Raw genomic sequence first — 22,500 nt, 5'->3', positions numbered from 1 at the left:
CGGCCCCAAACACTTTTTTTTCTCTAAATTTGGCCCCCACCCTCTGAGTCAGAATAATTGCCCAGGCCTGCCGTACATCTATGAAATGTACGTCCTTGGAATGAGCTTTCACACGTTTTAGTTTCCCAGTGAATGTTCCACATTAAAGACACGGCCAGCATGGACTCACTCCCACTCTGCACCAAAATAAGTTGAGTCATTGGCCCTTTGCAGCTCCTCTCCAACGTTGTAAGAACAAAGAGCTTTGATCTAATCATTCAAAAAGACTTTTAATGGAATAGGAGAACGGAGGGTAAATGAGTGCTTTTTTGTTCTTTATTAATATCGACCAAACAGATTTTTCAGAGAATTGTGGATACAAGAATAAAAGGAGAGAATTGGGAGTAATCAAGCCTGATCTTTGTATCGGTGGTGCAGCTCTAGCACGTCGTCCTGAGAGACCCTGGTCCAGCCCTCGCTGTGGACGTGGTACAGGTTGACCTGCCCGCCGCTGTAGGCGTCGCGGTACGTGGCCTGGTAGATGGCGCGGCGGCCCAGGTCGCACGCCTCCTCCACGCTTAGGTCCTGCCGAATGCCGCTGTCCATCACGCCGTAGGCGTACATGGAGCCGGAGCCCACCGCGAACAGGTCGCCGCACACTCGGTTCCCCTCCGAGTCCACGTAGTACAGTCCTGAGGAAACAAGCGAGGACACTTTAGCCAGCTACAAGAAAACCGAGACACTAATGAACCTTAAACACCAACTTTTTACTTTAAAGCGTCTTCTGGAGAGGACGTGAGCAGCTGCAACCTTTCAGAGTTAAGTAGAGCTGGCAGGAAAGTACAGCACATGCACTTCAAGTCAAGTGAAGCGACCTGCTGACGGTGCCCGGGCCACGTCGTGGTGCGCTCAGGGGGCCTCGCTCCAGGCTTTATTGATCCTGGCAGACCTGCCAAAAATTAACTATCGACCCGCGGCCCAGGCTGCACAGATAGCTGCACCTTACACCTCCAGGGTGGAGCAGCACTATGAGCATATCCAGTGGACATGTGACTGGCGTTCTTCTCATCCTTCCACTGAATTACAGTGTTAGAATACTTGTTTCTTGATTATCACAAAAAACTTTGTGTTACATTCTGTCAAGTAAGAAGACAAAAGCTGTCTTTGAAACCTACCAAGAAGAATGCTCGTAAAACTCCATTGTGTAAGGCGGAGAGCCACACAAAGGGTTTTCTGTTTTCTCTCATGTATGGTAATCATCAGAAGGATGTAGTTCTGGCCCAAGCACTTCAAAGCGGAGAGATGACAGGATCTGCCCAATTTCCAGACGAACTCTTTTTGAACTACAAACCCCGTTTCCATATGAGTTGGGAAATATGTGTCAGATGTAAATATAAACGGAATACAATGATTTGCAAATCATTTTCAACCCATATTCAGTTGAATATGCTACAAAGACAACATATTTGATGTTCAAACTGATTTTGCAAATAATCATTAACTTTACAATTTGATGCCAGCAACACGTGACAAAGAAGTTGGGAAAGGTGGCAATAAATACTGATAAAGTTGAGGAATGCTCATCAAACACTTATTTGGAACATCCCACAGGTGAACAGGCAAATTGGGAACAGGTGGGTGCCATGATTGGGTATAAAAGTAGATTCCATGAAATGCTCAGTCATTCACAAACAAGGATTTGTCAACAAATGTGTGAGCAAATTGTTGAACAATTTAAGAAAAACCTTTCTCAACCAGCTATTGCAAGGAATTTAGGGATTTCACCATCTACGGTCCGTAATATCATCAAAGGGTTCAGAGAATCTAGAGAAATCACTGCACGTAAGCAGTTAAGCCCGTGCCCTTCGATCCCTCAGGCGGTACTGCATCAACAAGCGACATCAGTGTGTAAAGGATATCACCACATGGGCTCAGGAACACTTCAGAAACCCACTGTCAGTAACTACAGTTGGTCGCTACATCTGTAAGTGCAAGTTAAATCTCTCCTATGCAAGGCGAAAACCGTTTATCAACAACACCCAGAAACGCCGTCGGCTTCGCTAGGCCTGAGCTCATCTAAGATGGACTGATACAAAGTGGAAAAGTGTTCTGTGGTCTGACAAGTCCACATTTCAAATTGTTTTTGGAAACTGTGGACGTAGTGTCCTCCGGACCAAAGAGGAAAAGAACCATCCGGATTGTTATAGGTGCAAAGTTGAAAAGCCAGCATGTGTGATGGTATGGGGGTGTATTAGTGCCCAAGACATGGGTAACTTACACATCTGTGAAGGCGCCATTAATGCTGAAAGGTACATACAGGTTTTGGAGCATCATATTTTGCCATCCAAGCAACGTTACCATGGACGCCCCTGCTTATTTCAACAAGACAATGTCAAGCCACGTGTTACATCAACATGGCTTCATAGTAAAAGAGTGCGGGTACTAGACTGGCCTGCCTGTAGTCCAGACCTGTCTCCCATTGAAAATGTGTGGCGCAAAAATGCGTGTTTTTAAAATACCACAACGGAGACCCCCGGACTGTTGAACAACTTAAGCTGTACATCAAGCAAGAATGGGAAAGAATTCCACCTGAGAAGCTTAAAAAATGTGTCTCCTCAGTTCCCAAACGTTTACTGAGTGTTGTTAAAAGGAAAGGCCATGTAACACAGTGGTGAACATGCCCTTTCCCAACTACTTTGGCACGTGTTGCAGCCATGAAATTCTAAGTAAATTATTATTTGCAAAAAAAAAAAAAAGTTTATGAGTTTGAACATCAAATATGTTGTCTTTGTAGTGCATTCAACTGAATATGGGTTGAAAATGATTTGCAAATCATTGTATTCCGTTTATATTTACATCTAACACAATTTCCCAACTCATATGGAAACGGGGTTTGTAAGAAGACAAAAGCTGTCTTTGAAACCTACCAAGAAGAATGTTTGTAAAACTCCACTGTGTAAGGGGGAGAGCCACATGAAGGGTTTTCGGTTTCCTTTCATGTATGGTAATCAACAGAAGGATGTTGTTCTGGCCCGTGGACTTCAAAGTGGAGAGATGACAGGATCTGCCCAATTTCCAGACAAACTCTTTTTGAACTATTTTACAAACTCTTTTTGAACTGACCTTTCCTGTGAATTGTTTACGACCTTTTTTGTGAACTTTTTGCGACCTTTGTCTTTTGGAAACAGCGGTGGCCATGTGGTCGGGGAGGGTCCAAAATAAAAGAAGGAGGCGTGCAATCTTTTGGGAGAGCGTGCTGGAGATTGTAGAAGGATACAATGTCCGGGCGACTTTTCTCAAAATATATTGAGTCCAAATTGAATTCTGTCTCTGTTTAATTCTTTGCCTCTTGTCTTGTTTAATAGATGTCATCAGTGTTTGAACCTGACCTTTTTGAATCTGCTAACAGATTGAAGGCAGATCAATAATGCTAGGATTAACATGACATGTTTTCTACCATTACCATTTGAACCCATTTGGTCAATGCTACCAATTTTCAGCATTTCTGTGTGTGTTTGTGTTAATATACAGTTGTGGTCAAAAGTTTGCATACACAGTGCACAAAGCAAGGTCCATAAAGACATGGATGACTAAATCTGGTGTGGATGAACTTGACTGGCCTGCACAGAGTCCTGACCTGAACCCGATAGGACACCTTTGGGATGAATTAGAAGGTAGACTGAGAGCCAGGCTTTCTCAACCAACATTAGTGTGTGACCTCACCGATGCGCTTTTGGAAGAACGGTCGAAAATTCCTATAAACACACTCCGCAACCTTGTGGACAGCCTTCCCAGGAGAGTTGAAGCTGTAATAGCTGCAAAATGTGGACCCACATCATATTGAACCCTATGGGTTAGGAATGGGATGGCACTTCAAGTTCTTATGTGAGTCAAGGCAGGTGGCCAAATAGTTTTGGCAATATAGAGTACATTTAAAAAATCTAATAATCAAATGCTTATGCATTTCGATTAATCACAGTTTATTACCTGCATGCATAATGTCTATTAATTTTAAAAAAAGCGGCTCTCTGAAAGCAGTCATTACTTTGATGTGGCCCTCAGTGAAAAGGAGTTTGACACCCCTGATGTATACCGTACAGCCTACATACCACAGGTGTCAAACCCAAGGCCCGAGGCCTTGGGTTTTTATGTGGACCGTGAAATCTTGGGAAAAATGGGTTTCAATAATCCTTTTTTTTTTTTTTTTAGATTAGTTTATTTCAAAGGGGACAATGCAATTTCATAAAACACATGACTACACATGGTTAAAAAAAAGCCAGAATTAGCCAGTTTTCATCTGTAGCCCCCTGGCCATGATGTAAAAAGGTAGAAAAATTACAATTTAAAAGAAAAAGAAAAAGAGAGAAAAAATGAAAAAAAGCACACAATACATCTACAATTTTAACAGAATTTTTTTTTGCATATTTTAAACTTTAATAATATCTGATCATGCCAATTATATTATAATATACTGTATTGCAACACTATTTTGGTGAGATAAAAACAAATACTTTAATATCTGCTTGTCATCTTTATTTATGATTTTAAAGCAAGTTATACATGAAAAATTCTAATAATCATAGAGATGTCCGATAATATCAGACTGCTGATATTATCGGCCGATAAATGCTTTAAAATGTAATATCGGAAATTATCGGAATCGCTTTCAAAAAGTAAAATGTATGACTATTTAAAACGCCGCTGTACGGAGTGGTACACGGACATAGGGAGATTTTCCCGGGTGACTCCCGAATTTCAGTGGCCCTCCCGAAAATCTCCCGGGGCAACCATTCTCCCGAATTTCTCCCGATTTCCACCCAGACAACAATATTGGGGTCGTGCCTTAAAGGCACTGCCTTTGAGTACGGCTTTTCACGTACACAAGTGAATGCAAATCATACTTGGTCAACAGCCATGCAGGTCTCACTGAGGGTGGCCGTATAAACAACGTTAACACTGTTACAAATATGCGCCACACTGTGAACCCACACCAAACAAGAATGCCAAACACATTTCGGGAGAACACCCGCACCCTAACACAACATAAACACAACAGAACAAATACCCAGAACCCCTTGCAGCACTAACTCTTCCGGGACGCTACAATATACCCCCTAACCCCCTCCATCTCAACCCCGCCCACCTCAACCTCCTCGTGCTCTCTCAGGGAGAGCATGTCCCAAATTCCAAGCTGCTGTTTTGAGGCATGTTAAAAAACAATAATGCACTTTGTGACTTCAATAATAAATATGGCAGTGCCATGTTGGCATTTTTTTTCCATAACTTGAGTTGATTTTTTTTTGGAAAACCTTGTTACATTGTTCAATGCAGTGATTTTCAACCTTTTTTGAGCCAAGGCACATTTTTTGCGTTGAAAAAATGCGGAGGCACACCACCAGCAGAAATCATTAAAAAACGAAACTCAGTTGACAGTAAAAAGTCGTTGTCGCAATTGTTGTATATGATTTTAAAGCATAACCAAGCATGCATCAATATAGCTCTTGTCTCAAAGTAGGTGTACTGTCACCACCTGTCACATCACGTCGTGACTTATTTGGAGTTTTTTGGTGTTTTCCTGTGTGTAGTGTTTTACTTCTTGTCTTGCGCTCCTATTTTGGTGGCTTTTTCTCTTTTTTTGGTGTTTTCCTGTAGCAGTTTCATGTCTCCCTTTGAGCGATATTTCCCGCATCTACTTTGTTTTTATCCTTCTTCGTGGGGACATTGTCGATTGTCATGTCATGTTCAGATGTACATTGTAGACGCCATCTTTGCTCCACAGTAAGTCTTTGCTGTCGTTCAGCATTCTGTTTTTGTTTACTTTGTAGCCAGTTCAGTTTTAGTTTTGTTTCGCATAGCCTTCCCCAAGCTTCAATGCCTTTTCTTAGGGGCACTTAACTTTTGTTTATTTTTTGTTTAAGCATTAAATAACTTTTTACCTGCACACTAGTGATGGGTCCGGCAACACCGATGCATCAGCGCGTGCAACCCTGTGTCGGTGCGCGTACCGCTTTTAGAAAGTCACGTGACCGATCATGAGCGGTTTTGGTCACGTGACCAATACGCGAACTGTGTTGCACTGACGCCTCCTCTGTGCCCTGTGAGCGGGTCTTTTCTACAGCCGGAGAGATAATAACTAAGAAGAGAAATCAACTGAAATTTAATACGTTGGAAAAACTGTTTTTTTTTTTAAAATAAAAATGTGTAAAAAAAAACATAAAAATTCCCAGTCCACAAGCATCCTCGTTCACAACACGTTCTGTTAGATTTCCATGTTATGATACATGTTCACATTATTTATTGACTGTATCTAAAAAAGATACAAATATATTTTTATTTCAATGAAGATACGAAACAATCCTAAATGAAATACAACGACTTGGTTTATATTATTGTACATACTAGGTCAGTGTTTTTCAACCTTTTTTGAGGCAAGGCACATTTTTTGCATTGAAAAACTTCGGAGGCACGCCACCAGCAGAAATCATAAACTCGGTTGACAGCAAAGAGTCGTTGTCGCAATTGTTGGATATGACTTTAAACGATAACCAAGCATGCATCACTATAGCTCTTGTCTCAAAGTAGGTGTACTGTCACCACCTGTCACATCACGCCCTGACTTATTTGGAGTTTTTTGCTGTTTTCCTGTGTGTAGTGTTTTAGTTCTTGTCTTGCGCTCCTATTTTGGTGGCTTTTTCTCTTTTTTTGGTATTTTCCTGTTGCAGTTTCATGTCTTCCTTTGAGCAACATTTTCTGCATCTACTTTGTTTTAGCAATCAGGAATATTTTAGCTGTTTTCATCCTTCTTTGTGGGGACATTGTTGATTGTTATGTTCATTGTGGACGCCATCTTTGCTCCACAGTAAGTCTTTGCTGTCGTCCAGCATTCTGTTTTTGTTTACTTTGTAGCCAGTTCAGTTTTAGTTTCGTTCCGCATAGCCTTCCGTAAGCTTCAATGCCTTTTCTTAGAGGCACTCACCTTTTGTTTATTTTTGGTTTAAGCATAAGACACCTTTTTACCTGCACACTGCCTCCCGCTATTTCCGACATTTACAAAGCAATTAGCTACCGGCTGCCACCTGCTGATATGGAAGAGTATTACACGGTTACTCTGCCAAGCTCTAGACAGCACCGACACTCAACCATAACACATCATTTGCAGACTATGATTACTGGTTTGCAAAAAAATATTTCTAACCCAAATAGGTGAAATTACATCATCTCCCACGGCACACCAGACTGTATCTCACGGCACATTAGTGTGCCGCGGCACAGTGGTTGAAAAACACTGGCTTAGGAGGTGAAGTGTGTCTCTCTTTACTGGCTTCGTCGAAGCATGTTGCTTTTGTAGCTGTTTCAGCAGATTTGTATAGCTAGGATAGGATCTTTGATCCAAGACACAACTTACATTTAACTAAAATGTTCTTTTCTTTGTGGTCGACAAAAGAAAAGTAGTGAGAATAACTCCATGTTAAGAAACTCTGCTTCAGGCGGCAGAGTGGTTGAAAAACACTGATTTAATACATCGCAACAAAATTAGGCATAATAATGTGTTAATTCTACGACTGTATATATCGGTATCGGTTGATATCGGAATTGGTAATTAAGAGTTGGACAATATCGGCAAAAAAGCCATTATCGGACATTTCTCTAATTTCGATTCATCTTTATTAATCACAGGTTATTACCAGCATGCATAATGTCGATTAATTTAAAAAAAGCGGCCCCCTGAAAGCAGCCATTACTGCGACGTGGCCCTCAGTGAAAATAAGTTTGACACCTGTCGGAGGCAGATATTTACATAATTTAAGTGTTACTTCTTTTATTTCATAGTCATATTTGAAAACAGCTCGTGTTTTCCATTTGTTCTCTTTCTGTTTGTCTGCAAGAAAACTGTGTGTGTTAACCTTGAAGCTTTGGAATGTTAGAAAGAGCGATAATGGGCATTTGTTTTGGCTAGAGAGACATGACTGCCAGGGACTTAAGAGGGGAGAGGGTTTGGTCGAGGGGAACAGACCATCTTAGCGGGGCGATTGAATGTTCTATGCTGGACTGGTGTCAATGTATATATGCAAAGCTTTGCAAATATATTACAAAATACCTATTCTGTCTCTGGTGGTTTTTCAACTCAGCTTTAAGTGTCATAAAGAGCTTGGGAGCGACTTGAATTCCCTGGGAGGAACAACTGGTCCAAAACGCAACACACCCCTGGTGTATACGGTACAGCCCTAATTCCACACGACTTATAATATGACAAACACAATCCGAGGCTGTATTTCTTAGTGAGGCAGTAATGTTGATCTGTGGACAAACGAGATGAAACCAAATACTACACTCCATTTTGCCTAAATTGCTCCAAAACGTGATGAATCCACAGTCAACTCCAATTTCTAGGAATGATCAGAGAGTAATGCGCGGCGACGTCTCGTCCACAACACTGCGGAGGGCGGATCATTAAAAAAAAAAAAAAAAAAGATTTTACTTGCTCGTCTCTCACATTAAAAAGGCGCCTGGGCTGCACATTCCCTGCGACAGGAGTGAAAGAGTGTTAGAGATGTGGAGGGCCACTTGCTTTCCTCGGGAGGAGAAATGCATGGCATTCCTATCAACTGACAAATTGCAGCCTCCCCAGCCTGTCGTTAGCTTGCCTTAATAATCATGCACTGCCTGCCTTTTGCATGGGGGTAAATTGCCACTCTTGACATCTGCCGGTTCTCATTGAAAACCGCCCGGAACTTGTTACCAGCACAACGGGGCGGGCGGACAGTTTGGACGGCGGCCTCCCGGGTTGAGCGGCAGACGAGGAGAGCAGAGAATAGAATGAGAAAACCAACTTCCCCCCGTTCACCTCAAAGCCCTTCCTCGGTGTACTTCTGGAAAGGCTGTCCACAAGGTTGCGGAGTGTGTTTATAGGAATTTTCCACCATTCTTCCAAAAGTGCATTGGTGATGTTGTTTGAGAAGACCTGGCTCTCAGTCTCCGTTCTAATTCATCCCAAAAGGTGTTCTATCGGGGTTCAGGTCAGGACTCTGTGCAGGCCAGTCAAGTTCATCCACACCAGACTCTTGCTTTGTGCGCTGGTGCACAGTCATGTTAGAAGAGGAAGGGGCCCGGTCCAAACTGTTCCCACAAGGTTGGGAGCGTGGAATTGTCCAAAATATTTTGGTATCCTGGAGCATTCAAAAGTTCCCTTCAGTGGAACTAAGGGGCCAAGCCCAACTCCTGAAAAACAACCCCATACCATAATTCCTCCTCCATCAAATTTCACACTCGGCACAATGCAGTTCAATGTTTATTCAATCAATGTTTATTTATATAGCCCTAAATCACAAGTGTCTCAAAGGGCTCCAACCCCTCCCCCTCTAGGGGAGACCGGATGCAATGGACTTCGAGTGGGTCTAGCATAATATTGTGAAAGTCCAGTCCATAGTGGATCTAACATAATAGTGAGAGTCCAGTCCATAGTGGATCTAACATAATAGTGAGAGTCCAGTCCATAGTGGATCTAACATAATAGTGAGAGTCCAGTCCATAGTGGATCTAACATAATAGTGAGAGTCCAGTCCATAGTGGATCTAACATAATAGTGAGAGTCCAATCTATAGTGGATCTAACATAATAGTGTGAGAGTCCAGTCCATAGTGGATCTAACATAATAGTGAGAGTCCAGTCCATAGTGGATCTAACATAATAGTGTGAGAGTCCAGTCCATAGTGGATCTAACATAATAGTGAGAGTCCAGTCCATAGTGGATCTAACATAATAGTGAGAGTCCAGTCTATAGTGGATCTAACATAATAGTGTGAGTCCAGTCCATAGTGGATCTAACATAATAGTGTAAGTCCAGTCCATAGTGGATCTAACATAATAGTGAGAGTCTAGTCCATAGTGGATCTAACAAAATAGTGAGAGTCCAGTCCATAGTGGATCTAACATAATAGTGAGAGTCCAGTCCATAGTGGATCTAACATAATAGTGAGTCCAGTCCATAGTGGATCTAACATAATAGTGAGAGTCCAGTCCATAGTGGATCTAACATAATAGTGAGAGTCCAATCTATAGTGGATCTAACATAATAGTGTGAGAGTCCAGTCCATAGTGGATCTAACATAATAGTGAGAGTCCAGTCCATAGTGGATCTAACATAGTAGTGAGAGTCCAGTCCATAGTGGATCTAACATAATAGTGTGAGAGTCCAGTCCATAGTGGATCTAACATAATAGTGTGAGAGTCCAGTCCATAGTGGATCTAACATAATAGTGAGAGTCCAGTCCATAGTGGATCTAACATACCGTAATAGTGTGAGAGTCCAGTCCATAGTGGATCTAACATAATAGTGTGAAAGTCCAGTCCATAGTGGATCTAACATAATAGTGAGTCCAGTCCATAGTGGATCTAACATAATAGTGAGAGTCCAGTCCATAGTGGATCTAACATAATAGTGAGAGTCCAATCTATAGTGGATCTAACATAATAGTGTGAGTCCAGTCCATAGTGGATCTAACATAATAGTGTAAGTCCAGTCCATAGTGGATCTAACATAATAGTGAGAGTCTAGTCCATAGTGGATCTAACATAATAGTGAGAGTCCAGTCCATAGTGGATCTAACATAATAGTGAGAGTCCAGTCCATAGTGGATCTAACATAATAGTGAGTCCAGTCCATAGTGGATCTAACATAATAGTGAGAGTCCAGTCCATAGTGGATCTAACATAATAGTGAGAGTCCAATCTATAGTGGATCTAACATAATAGTGTGAGAGTCCAGTCCATAGTGGATCTAACATAATAGTGAGAGTCCAGTCCATAGTGGATCTAACATAGTAGTGAGAGTCCAGTCCATAGTGGATCTAACATAATAGTGTGAGAGTCCAGTCCATAGTGGATCTAACATAATAGTGTGAGAGTCCAGTCCATAGTGGATCTAACATAATAGTGAGAGTCCAGTCCATAGTGGATCTAACATACCGTAATAGTGTGAGAGTCCAGTCCATAGTGGATCTAACATAATAGTGTGAAAGTCCAGTCCATAGTGGATCTAACATAATAGTGAGTCCAGTCTATAGTGGATCTAACATAATAGTGAGAGTCCAGTCCATAGTGGATCTAACATAATAGTGAGAGTCCAATCTATAGTGGATCTAACATAATAGTGTGAGAGTCCAGTCCATAGTGGATCTAACATAATAGTGAGAGTCCAGTCCATAGTGGATCTAACATAGTAGTGAGAGTCAAGTCCATAGTGGATCTAACATAATAGTGTGAGAGTCCAGTCCATAGTGGATCTAACATAATAGTGAGAGTCCAGTCCATAGTGGATCTAACATAATAGTGAGAGTCCAGTCCATAGTGGATCTAACATACCGTAATAGTGTGAGAGTCCAGTCCATAGTGGATCTAACATAATAGTGTGAAAGTCCAGTCCATAGTGGATCTAACATAATAGTGAGAGTCCAGTCCATAGTGGATCTAACATACCGTAATAGTGTGAGAGTCCAGTCCATAGTGGATCTAACATAATAGTGTGAAAGTCCAGTCCATAGTGGATCTAACATAATAGTGTGAAAGTCCATTCCATAGTGGATCTAACATAATAGTGAGAGTCCAGTCCATAGTGGATCTAACATAATAGTGAGAGTCCAGTCCATAGTGGATCTAACATAATAGCGTGAGAGTCCAGTCCATAGTGGATCTAACATAATAGTGAGAGTCCAGTCCATAGTGGATCTAACATAATAGTGAGAGTCCAGTCCATAGTGGATCTAACATAATAGTGTGAGAGTCCAGTCCATAGTGGATCTAACATAATAGTGAGAGTCCAGTTCATAGTGGATCTAACATAATAGTGAGAGTCCAGTCCATAGTGGATCTAACATAATAGTGAGAGTCCAGTCCATAGTGGATCCAACATAATAGTGAGAGTCCAGTCCATAGTGGATCTAACATAATAGTGAGAGTTCAGTCCATAGTGGATCTAACATAATAGTGTGAGAGTCCAGTCCATAGTGGATCTAACATAATAGTGTGAAAGTCCAGTCCATAGTGGATCTAACATAATAGTGAGAGTCCAGTCCATAGTGGGACCAATAGGAGACCATCCGAGCGGAGACAGGTCAGCAGCGCAGAGATGTCCCCAACCGATGCACAAGCGAGCGGTCCACCCCGGGTCCCGACTCTGTTCAACATGTACTGTTCTCCAAACCCAGACTGGTCCATCAGATTGCCAGATGGAAAAGTGTGATTCATCACACCAGAGAAGGCGTTTCCACTGCTCTAAAGTCCAGTGGCGACGTGCTTTACACCACTGCATCCCACGCTTTGCATTGGATTTGATGATGTATAGCTTAGATGCAGCTGCTTGGCCATGGAAACCCAGCTCTCTGCGTACTGTGTGTGGGCTAATTGGAAGGTCAGATGACGTTTGGAGCTCTGTAGCAACTGACTGTGCAGAAAGTCTTTGCACTATGCGCTTCAACATCCGCTGACCCCTCTCTGTCAGTTTACGTGGCCTACCACTTGGTGGCTGAGTTGCTGTTGTTCCCAAACTCTTCCATTTTCCACAGTTGACTTTGAAATATTTAGGAGCGAGGACATTTAACGACTGGATTTGTTGCACAGGTGGCATCCTATGACGCTGGAAATCACTGAGAGCGGCCCATTCGTTCACAAATGTTTGTAGAAACAGTTTCCATGCCTAAGTGCTGGATTTGATACACCTGTGATTAGGACACCTGATTCTCATCATTTGGATGGGTGGCCAAATACTTTTGGCAATATAGTGCATGAGTGGTGGAAAAGCGGCGTCAGGCTGCCTGGATGGCGAGGCGTCGTTAGCCACGAGCCGCTCCATTAGTTCACCTGACAGGAGACACTTTATGCGGGGCGCACAGCTGGCTAGTTAGGTGAAAAGCGGCGTGCGCACCAGACTTGAAACCTACGGCCGGACATCTGTCTTTCCATTAAGAATTCACAACCGTGTCAGGGAGCGAAGAAGCGCTGATTTAAGAGAATTGTTGTGTGCCCCATAAACGTATGCAGAGTCATTTCCACTCAAAGCCTCTTCTCTTCCATTTAGCATAAAACAGTCTGGAGTGTAGTACAGCATTTATCCTGCCATTCCATTTGAGAGAGGAAATAAATGGACTTCTTCTATTCCACTTTGTCATACAACCTGTCACTTCTGATGTAATTATGGTTTTACTTTATTGTATGTACAATACAAGCCAAAAGTTTGGACACACCTTCTCATTCAATGGGTTTTCTTTATTTTCATGACATTAGTATTGTCCCGGTAACAATATTTTGGTACCGGTAGCAAAAATGTATTTCGGTACTTTTCGGTATTTTTCTAAATAAAAGGGGACCACAAAAAATGTCATTATTGGCTTTATTTGAACAAAAAAATATTACGGTACATGAAACATATGTTTATTATTGCAATTAGAGATGTCCGATAATGGCTTTTTTGCCGATACCCGATATTCCGATATTGTCCAACTCTTAATTACCGATTCCGATATCAACCGATACCGATATATACAGTCGTGGAATTAACACATTATTATGCCTACTTTTCTTGTGATGCATTAAACAATGTAACAAGGTTTTCCAAAATAAATCAACTCTAAGTTATGGAAAAAAATGCCAACATGGCACTGCCATATTTATTATTGAAGTCACAAAGTGCTTTTTTTTTTTTTAACATGCCTCAAAACAGCAGCTTGGAATTTGGGACATGCTCATGAGGAGGTTGAGGTGGGCGGGGTTGAGGCGGGGGGTGTATATTGTAGCGTCCCGGAAAAGTTAGTGCTGCAAGGGGTTCTGGGTATTTGTTCTGTTATGTTTATGCGGGTGTTCTCCCGAAATGTGTTTGTCATTCTTGTTTGGTGTGGGTTCACAGTGTGGCGCATATTTGTAACAGTTATAAATGATAAATGGGTTATACTTGTATAGCGCTTTTCTACCTTCAAGGTACTCAAAGCGCTTTGACAGTATTACCACATTCACCCAGGAGCAAGGGGTGAAGTGTCTTGCCCAAGGACACAACGGACATGACTAGGATGGTTGAAGGTGGGGATTGAACTCCAGTAACCAGCAACACTCCGATTGCTGGCACGGCCACTCTACCAACTTCGCCACGTGTTAAAGTTGTTTATACGGCCACCCTCAGTGTGACCTGTATGGCTGTTGACCAAGTATGCCTTGCGTTCACTTGTGTGTGTGAAAGGCCGTAGATATTATGTGATTGGGCCGGCACGCAAAAGCAGTGCCTTTAAGGCACGCCCCCAATATTGTTGTCTGGGTGGAAATCGGGAGGAATTCCGGAGAATGGTTGCCCCGGGAGATTTCCGGGAGGGGCACTGAAATTCGGGAGTCTCCCGGGAAAATCGGGAGGGTTGGCAAGTACATAGTCATACATTTTACTTTTTGAAACCGAAACCGATAATTTCCGATATTACAATTTAAAGCATTTATCGGCCGATATTATCGGACATCTCTAATTATTGCCGATAACAATATTTTGGTACCGGTACCAAAATATATTTCGGTACTTTTCTGTATTTTTCTAAATAAAAGGGGACCACAAAAAATTTCATTATTGGCTTTATTTGAACAAAAAAAATATTACGGTACATGAAACATATGTTTATTATTGCAATTAGAGATGTCCGATAATGGCTTTTTTGGCAATATCCGATATTGTCCGACTCTAAATTACCGATTCCGATATCAACAGATACCGATATATACAGTCGAGGAATTAACACATTATGCCTACTTTTCTTGTGCTGCATTAAACAATGTAACAAGGTTTTCCAAAATAAATCAACTCTAAGTTATGGGAAAAAAATGCCAACATGGCACTGCCATATTTATTATTGAAGTCACAAAGTGCATTATTTTTTTTAACATGTCTCAAAACAGCAGCTTGGAATTTGGGACATGCTCTCCCTGAGAGAGCATGAGGAGGTTGAGGTGGGCGGGGTTGAGGTGGGGGTTGTAGGGGGTAGCGGGGGGTGTATATTGTAGCGTCCTGGAAGAGTTAGTGCTGCAAGGGGTTCTGGGTATTTGTTCTGTTATGTTTATGCGGGTGTTCTCCCAAAATGTGTTTGTCATTCTTGTTTGATGTGGGTTCACAGTGTGGCGCATATTTGTAACAGTGTTAAAGTTGTTTATACGGCCACCCTCAGTGTGACCTGTATGGCTGTTGACCAAGTATGCTTGGATTCACTTCTGTGTGTGAAAAGCCGTAGATATTATGTGACTGGGCCGGCATGCAAAGGCAGTGCCTTTAAGGCACGCCCCTAATATTGTTGTCTGGGTGGAAATCGGGAGAAATTCAGGAGAATGGTTGCCCCGGGAGATTTTCGGGAGGGGCACTGAAATTCGGGAGTCTCCCGGGAAAATGGGGAGGGTTGGCAAGTATGACTGGGAGACGCAACTGCTCTGTACTTCTCTCTACGTCCGTGTACCACTCCGTACAGCGGCGTTTTAAAAAGTCATACATTTTACTTTTTGAAACCGATACCGATAACTTCCGATATTACATTTTAAAGCATTTATCGGCTGATATTATCGGACATCTCTAATTATTGCCGATAACAATATTTTGGTACCGGTACCAAAATGTATTTTGGTACTTTTCAGTATTTTTCTAAATAAAAGGAGACCACAAAAAATTTCATTATTGGCTTTATTTGAACAAAAAATCTTAGGGTACATTAAACATATGTTTATTATTGTAATGTTGTCCTTTAACAAAATAGTGAACATACTAGACAACTTGTCTTTTAGTAGTAAGTAAACAAAGACTTCTAATTAGTCTGCTGTCTATTGTGCCATTTATCATTCTATTATTTTGTCAACATTATTAAGGACAAGTGGTAGAGAATGGATTATTAATCTAATTGTTCATTTACTGTTAATATCTGCTTACTTTCTGTTTTAACATGATCTATCTACACTTCTGTTAAAATGTAATAATCACTTATTATTCTCTTATTTGGATACTTTACATTAGTTTTGGATGATAACACAAATTTGGGTATCAATCCGATACCAAGTAGTTACAGGATCAGAAATTGGTCATATTCAAAGTCCTCATGTGTCCAGGGACATATTTCCTGAGTTTATAAACATAAAAACAAAAGAAGATTTTGTGGTGCTAAAAAATATCAATATACCATATTTTTCGGAGTATAAGTCGCACCGGAGTATAAGTCGCACCTGCCAAAAATGCATAATAAAGAAGGAAAAAAACATATATGAATCGCACTGGAGCCCGGCCAAACTATAAAAAAAAAACTGCAACTTATAGTCTGAAAAATACGGTAATCTTAGTAGTATTGACCAGATACGCTCCTGTACTGGTATCATTACAGTGGATGTTAGGTGTAGATCCACCTATGGCGTTTGTTTATATTGTAGCGTCCCGGGAATTTGTTCTGTAGTGTTTATGTTGTGTTGCGGTGCAAATATTCCCCGAAAATGTGTTTGTCACTGTTGATTAGTAGCACATGTTTATGACAGTGTTGGCGTTGTTCATATGGCCACCCTTAGTGAAGAGCTCCAAGCACACCTGTGAAGTGAAAACCATTTCAGGTGACTACCCCTTGAAGCTCGTGGAGAGAATGCCAAGAGTGTGCAAAGCAGTAATCAGAGCAAAGGGTGGCTACTTTGAAGAAACTAGAATATAAAACATTGTCGGAGGCAGATATTTACATATCCGAATTTAAGTGTTACTTCTTTTATTTCATAGTCATATTTGAAATCAGCTCGTGTTTTTCCATTTGTTCTCTTTCTGTTTGTCTGCAAGTAAACTGTGTGTGTTAACCTTGAAGCTTTGGAATGTTAGAAAGAGTGATAATGGGCATTTGTTTTGGCTAGAGAGACATGACTGCCTGCGACTTAAGGGGGGAGAGGGTTTGGTCGGGGGGGGGCAGACCATCTTTACGACGCGATAGAAGTTCTATGCTGGACTGGTCTGAATGTATATCTGCAAAGCTTTGCAAATATATTACAAAATACCTATTCTGTCTCTGGTGGCCCTTCAACTCATCTTTAAGTGTCGTAAAGAGCTTGGGAGCGACTTGTGACTTGAATTCCCTGGGAGGAACAACTGGTCCAAAACGCAACAACATGCTTTCAGTTATTTCACTTTTTTTTTTGTTAAGTACATAACTCCACATGTGTTCATTCATAGTTTTGATGCCTTCAGTGACAATGTACAATGAAATTAAAGAAAATGCATTTTCTTTTGGCCTGTACTGTACTTAAGGAGGTTAATATGTGTCTATTATTAAAGCTGAATTTATGTAACTGAATTTTTTGAACACATTATTTTTCACATCAAATTATGCTGACAATTTAATTGAAAAAAAAAAATAGTTAGCAAAATGCGTGTTTTTTATTTATTTATTAAATGTTTAAAAATTCTGTGTGTAAAAATTCTGTGTCAAAGAGCAAGACTCACTTCCGGTAAATTAAGACTGAAGCAATCGATCCCGTCTCGAAACCAGCCAATGAGGTGTCAAGTTTGAAGTCACGTGACACGGGTCTTGCAAAGCAGCATTAAAAAGGCACAACATTATTAACATTTCGCTGGATATTTTCAAACTATAGTCATGATTCCAATGGTTAACAAAAAAAAATTGCACTTTTGAGTGACATACTATAAGAAGCTCTGCTCCATGCAGACCGGGTACGAACAGAGTGGGCCTGGCTTGTTTGCAGAGCAAAAAAAGCCTGATAGCGAGTGTCAAAACGGAAGCAGATTTCTACAACAAAGTTCTGCATAACAGTGATATTTTTTACAAATAAGTGGATGTTTTTATACCCTCGGCGTTTATGTTTCGCTGTCTTTGTTGTTCTTGCTCGATTAGAAAAGGTGTCGATCAAGGCCGGCTCTCTGCTGCACTCATTTGTACTTTCTCTTCTCACTCGTGCAAAAAAAAAATCAACCATGAGACGGTGCAACCAAACCTGATAGTTGATACTGTTACCTGATTGGCTGTTAGCAGTGATCACTTAGTCCGTTGCTCGGTTACTTTTGGTTTCTTCCAACGAAGAAACAAAAAATGATAGGACGTTTTATCGAACACATTTTTCATTGATATTGATTACATGTCTATCACGATATATATTGATAGTGTTTTATCTCCCAGCCCTAGTTTTCGCCAAAAAAAAATGTGTATACGCTTCAACGCAAGTTAAAGGCCTACTGAAAGCCACTACTACCGACCACGCAGTCTGATAGTTAATATATCAATGATGAAATCTTAACATTGCAACACATGCCAATACGGCCGGGTTAGCTTACTAAAGTGCAATTTTAAATTTTGCACGAAATATCCTGCTGAAAACGTCTCGGTATGATGACGTCAGCGCGTGACATCACGGATTATGGAGGACATTTTGGGACAGCATGGTGGCCAGCTATTAAGTCGTCTGTTTTCATCGCAAAGTTCCACAGTATTCTGGACATCTGTGTAGGTGAATCTTTTGCAATTTGTTCAATGAACAATGGAGACAGCAAAGAAGAAAGTTGTAGGTGGGAAGCGGTGTATTGCGGCCGACTGCAGCAACACAAACACAGCCGGTGTTTCATTGTTTACATTCCCGAAAGATGACAGTCAAGCTTTACCATTGGCCTGTGGAGAACTGGGACAACAGCGACTCTTACCAGGAGGACTTTGAGTTGGATGCGCAGACGCGGTACCGTGAGTACGCATGCAGCTGCGGCTTCCAAACATTTGATTGCTTGCCCGTACGTGCGTGCCGCTATGTGCATGTCACGTACATAACTTTGGGGACTTTGGGGAAATATATGTGCTGTATGAACTTTGGGGAGGTGAACGGTACTTTGGGCTGTGGGATTGAGTGTGTTGTGCAGGTGTTTGAGTTGTATTGGCGGGTTATATGGAGATGTTTGTTATGCGGGATTAATTTGTGGCATATTAAATATAAGCCTGGTTGTGTTGTGGCTAATAGAGTATATATATGTCTTGTGTTTATTTACGGTTTTAGTCATTCCCAGCTGAATATCAGGTCCCACCCGCCTCTCACAGCATCTTCCCTATCTGAATCGCTCCCACTGCCTTCACTCTCACTTTCCTCATCCACGAATCTTTCATCCTCGCTCAAATTAATGGGGAAATCGTCGCTTTCTCTGTCCGAATCGCTCTCGCTGCTGGTGGCCATGATTGTAAACAATGTGCAGATGTGAGGAGCTCCACAACCTGTGACGTCACGCTACTCGCCTGCTACTTCCGGTACAGGCAAGGCTTTTTTATCAGCGACCAAAAGTTGCGAACGTTATCGTCGATGTTCTCTACTAAATCCTTTCAGCACAAATATGGCAATATCGCGAAATGATCAAGTATGGCACATAGAATGGACCTGCTATCCCCGTTTAAATAAGAAAATGGCATTTCAGTAGGCCTTTTAGTAAGGCTCCACTTATCCAAAAACGCACTGGCTTGATGCTAATATACATTGGCTTTGCTATTTACATGCTACTGATTACTATCAGCGATTTTACATGGCGTTTTCAACACCTCCAAATGTGGTAATGAAAACTACAACGAAGATGCACGTTGCAATCAACCAGCTGGTTCGTAATAAGTGCGATACTTAAGAGTATTAACACTTCTTAGGGCGCAAAAACAAAGCCCGACCATAAACTATAGACTTAGACAAACTTTAATGATCCACAAGGGAAATTGTTCCACACAGTAACTCAGTTACAAAGGATGAAAAATGGAAGGATGGAGAGGATAATGCAGGTATAAAGTACACTAAAAATGTACCGTAGTAGCAATATATATACAGTCGTGGTCAAAAGTTTACGTACACTTGTAAAGAACATAATGTTATGTCTGTCTTGAGTTTCCAATCATTTCTACAACTCTTATTTTTTTGTGATAGAGTGATTGGAGCACAAAAAACATTCATGAAGTTTGGTTCTTTTATGAATTTAGTATGTGTCAACTGAAATTGTGAGCAAATCTGCTGGGTCAAAAGTATACATCCAAATTCTTCAGGACAAGCTAAAATCATCAGCCCGGAGGTTGAGTCTTGGGCGCAGTTGGGTGTTCCAACAGGACAATGACCCCCAAACACACGTCAAAAGTGGTAAAGGAATGGCTAAATCAGGCTAGAATGAAGGTTTTTAGAATGGCCTTCCCAAAGTCCTGACTTAAACGTGTGGACAATGCTGAAGAAACAAGTCCACGTCAGAAAACACACATATTTGGCTGAACTGCATCAATTTTGTCAAGGAGTGGTCAAAAATAGCTACCAAAAGCGCCTTATTGCAGGTAAACTTGCCAAGGGACATGTAAGCAAATATTAACATTGCTGTATGTATACTTTTGACCCAGCACATGTTCATCCATCCATCCATCCTTTCTACCGCTTATTCCCTTCGGGGTCGCGGGGGGCGCTGGAGCCTATCTCAGCTACAATCGGGCAGAAGGCGGGGTACACCCTGGACAAGTCGCCACCTCATCGCAGGGCCAACACAGATAGACAGACAACATTCACACTCACATTCCTTGATTTGGATATTTTGCTTATTTAAAAAAAAAAAATGCTAGAAACAGATATTATATATTTAAAGACAAAACTTTGTGTTATAGGTGACTATTTATATTATTATTAATTAGTTTAAAAATGTCAGCTGTTGCTCATTCCATAGTTGTTTTTTTTGCTCTTCTTTTTACATTTTTACTTATATTTTTTAGAATAAAACTTATGATATTAATTTGATTGTTTAACTTCATAAACTAGTGTGTCAAATAATGATGCCAGTATGTTCATTAGGGTTGTTATTTTTCAAATAAAAGTTTTCCTTATTTTGTTTTTATTTAACTAACTAAACTTGGTTTATATTTTAAAAATATTTTTATTTTTATTTGTAAAGCTTCTAATATTTTAGATCAGGGGTCTAAACATTTTTCCCCCATAGGGCTTGATTTGGATATTTTTTTTATTTAAAAAAAATATATGCTAGAAACAGATATATATTTAAAGACAAAATGTTGTGTTATAGGTGACTAATTATATTATTATTATTAGTTTAAAAATGTCAGCTGTTTCTCATTACATACCGGGTTTTTTTTGCTCTTTTTTTTATTACATTCTCACTTATGTTCAGTAGACCCATAATAAATTCATAAAAGAAGCAAACTTCATGAATGTTTTTTGTGACCAACAAGTATGTGCTCCAATCACTCTATCACAAAAAAATAAGAGTTGTAGAAATGATTGGAAACTCAAGACAGCCATGACATGATGTTCTTTACAAGTGTATGTAAACTTTTGACCACGACTGTAATATATATATATATATATATATATATATATATATATATATATATGTATATATATATATATGCACACTGCAAACGATATACCTACAAATAATAATGATAATGAAAAAATATATAACAAGTGGATTACAGCTCATTTTTAAATGTTGCAATAAAAAATAGGTTTTATCAACAACAACAACAACAATTAGTATTTATTAACACACACAAAAGTACCAAAAATGGGTACAGTTGAGTACTGGTATCGGCTCTCAGGTACCGGGGATTGGTATCGTATCAGTTCAAATATGAACGGTGCCCATCCATGAGCAAGCCTTAGATGACATATTAATTTGTAAATTATTTTGGAGTTTTTAATCGAATAATTTTTATGAAAGGTGACTTGTTTATCACTGGTGAGGAGCAATCACATTACATCCATTCTATGACTGACTTTTATCCGTACCTGTCCCTTCAACCATTGATTGACAGTGCGAGCGCCAACAGCTATTGGGCAAACGCATTGAACGGATACAAGCAAATTGGTACTTTTCACACGGACACGCCATGCTTTCCAAACAAAAGCGGACATTGATGTCACTAAATGTTCAATACGTCTGTGACCCGCTTGTCTCGGGCCAGCATCCGGCGTCCATCCTACTCTTTTAGCTGGCCAGCAGACTCCGCCGTATCGATTTGCCATGCTGCTGTCACTACGGATACCTCTCAGCACACCTTCAGTGGTAATCAGCCCTGTTCTGAGGGGCATGAACTACCCGCTGCTATGCAATAACACATATTAGGCTACAGTGCCATCTAGTGGCAATATCTGCTCACTACAAACAAGTCTAATTAGGGTTATGTCTTTTGATTATATGTATCTGCTTACTTTTTCTCAAGTAAACATGTAAAATAACTATTTTTTTTAATTACATTTTGAACATAAATTAATACATACGGAAATTATAACCATATAATACCATCAATGGAGTTTAACACAACAATTTAAGAAAAAGAGGAATAGAAGAATAGATAGATTTTAAAAATGTATGGGGACTAGGGTTGCAAAATTGGAATATATGGGAATTAATGGGAAATTAATGGAAATAAACATTGAATGCAAAATGCTAGATCTTGCAGCATGATTATTAGTTAAAACAACCTGATTTAATGCAAATTCAGTAGAATGTCAACCCTGCACTGTGTATTCCTC

The 22,500-nt window shown here is 40.5% G+C and overlaps 1 protein-coding gene across 1 annotated transcript in view; it reads right to left on the bottom strand.

Annotated features, from left to right (window-relative positions):
* Positions 1–297: 297 nt before the first annotated feature.
* psmb5 (proteasome 20S subunit beta 5) overlaps positions 298–22,500 on the bottom strand; it is a 34,532-nt gene continuing 12,329 nt past the window's right edge. Inside the window, exon 3 of the mRNA XM_061935907.1 lies at positions 298–671. Within this exon, the coding sequence (XP_061791891.1) occupies positions 388–671 (284 nt within the window). The 3' untranslated portion in view covers positions 298–387. The remainder of the gene's footprint in view (positions 672–22,500) is intronic.

This window comes from Nerophis lumbriciformis, linkage group LG03 (assembly GCF_033978685.3).
Source record: "Nerophis lumbriciformis linkage group LG03, RoL_Nlum_v2.1, whole genome shotgun sequence".
In the NCBI taxonomy this organism is placed as follows: domain Eukaryota; kingdom Metazoa; phylum Chordata; class Actinopteri; order Syngnathiformes; family Syngnathidae; genus Nerophis; species Nerophis lumbriciformis.
The sequence above is the reverse complement of the archived record's forward strand: the minus strand, read 5'-3'. Positions and strand labels throughout refer to the sequence as shown.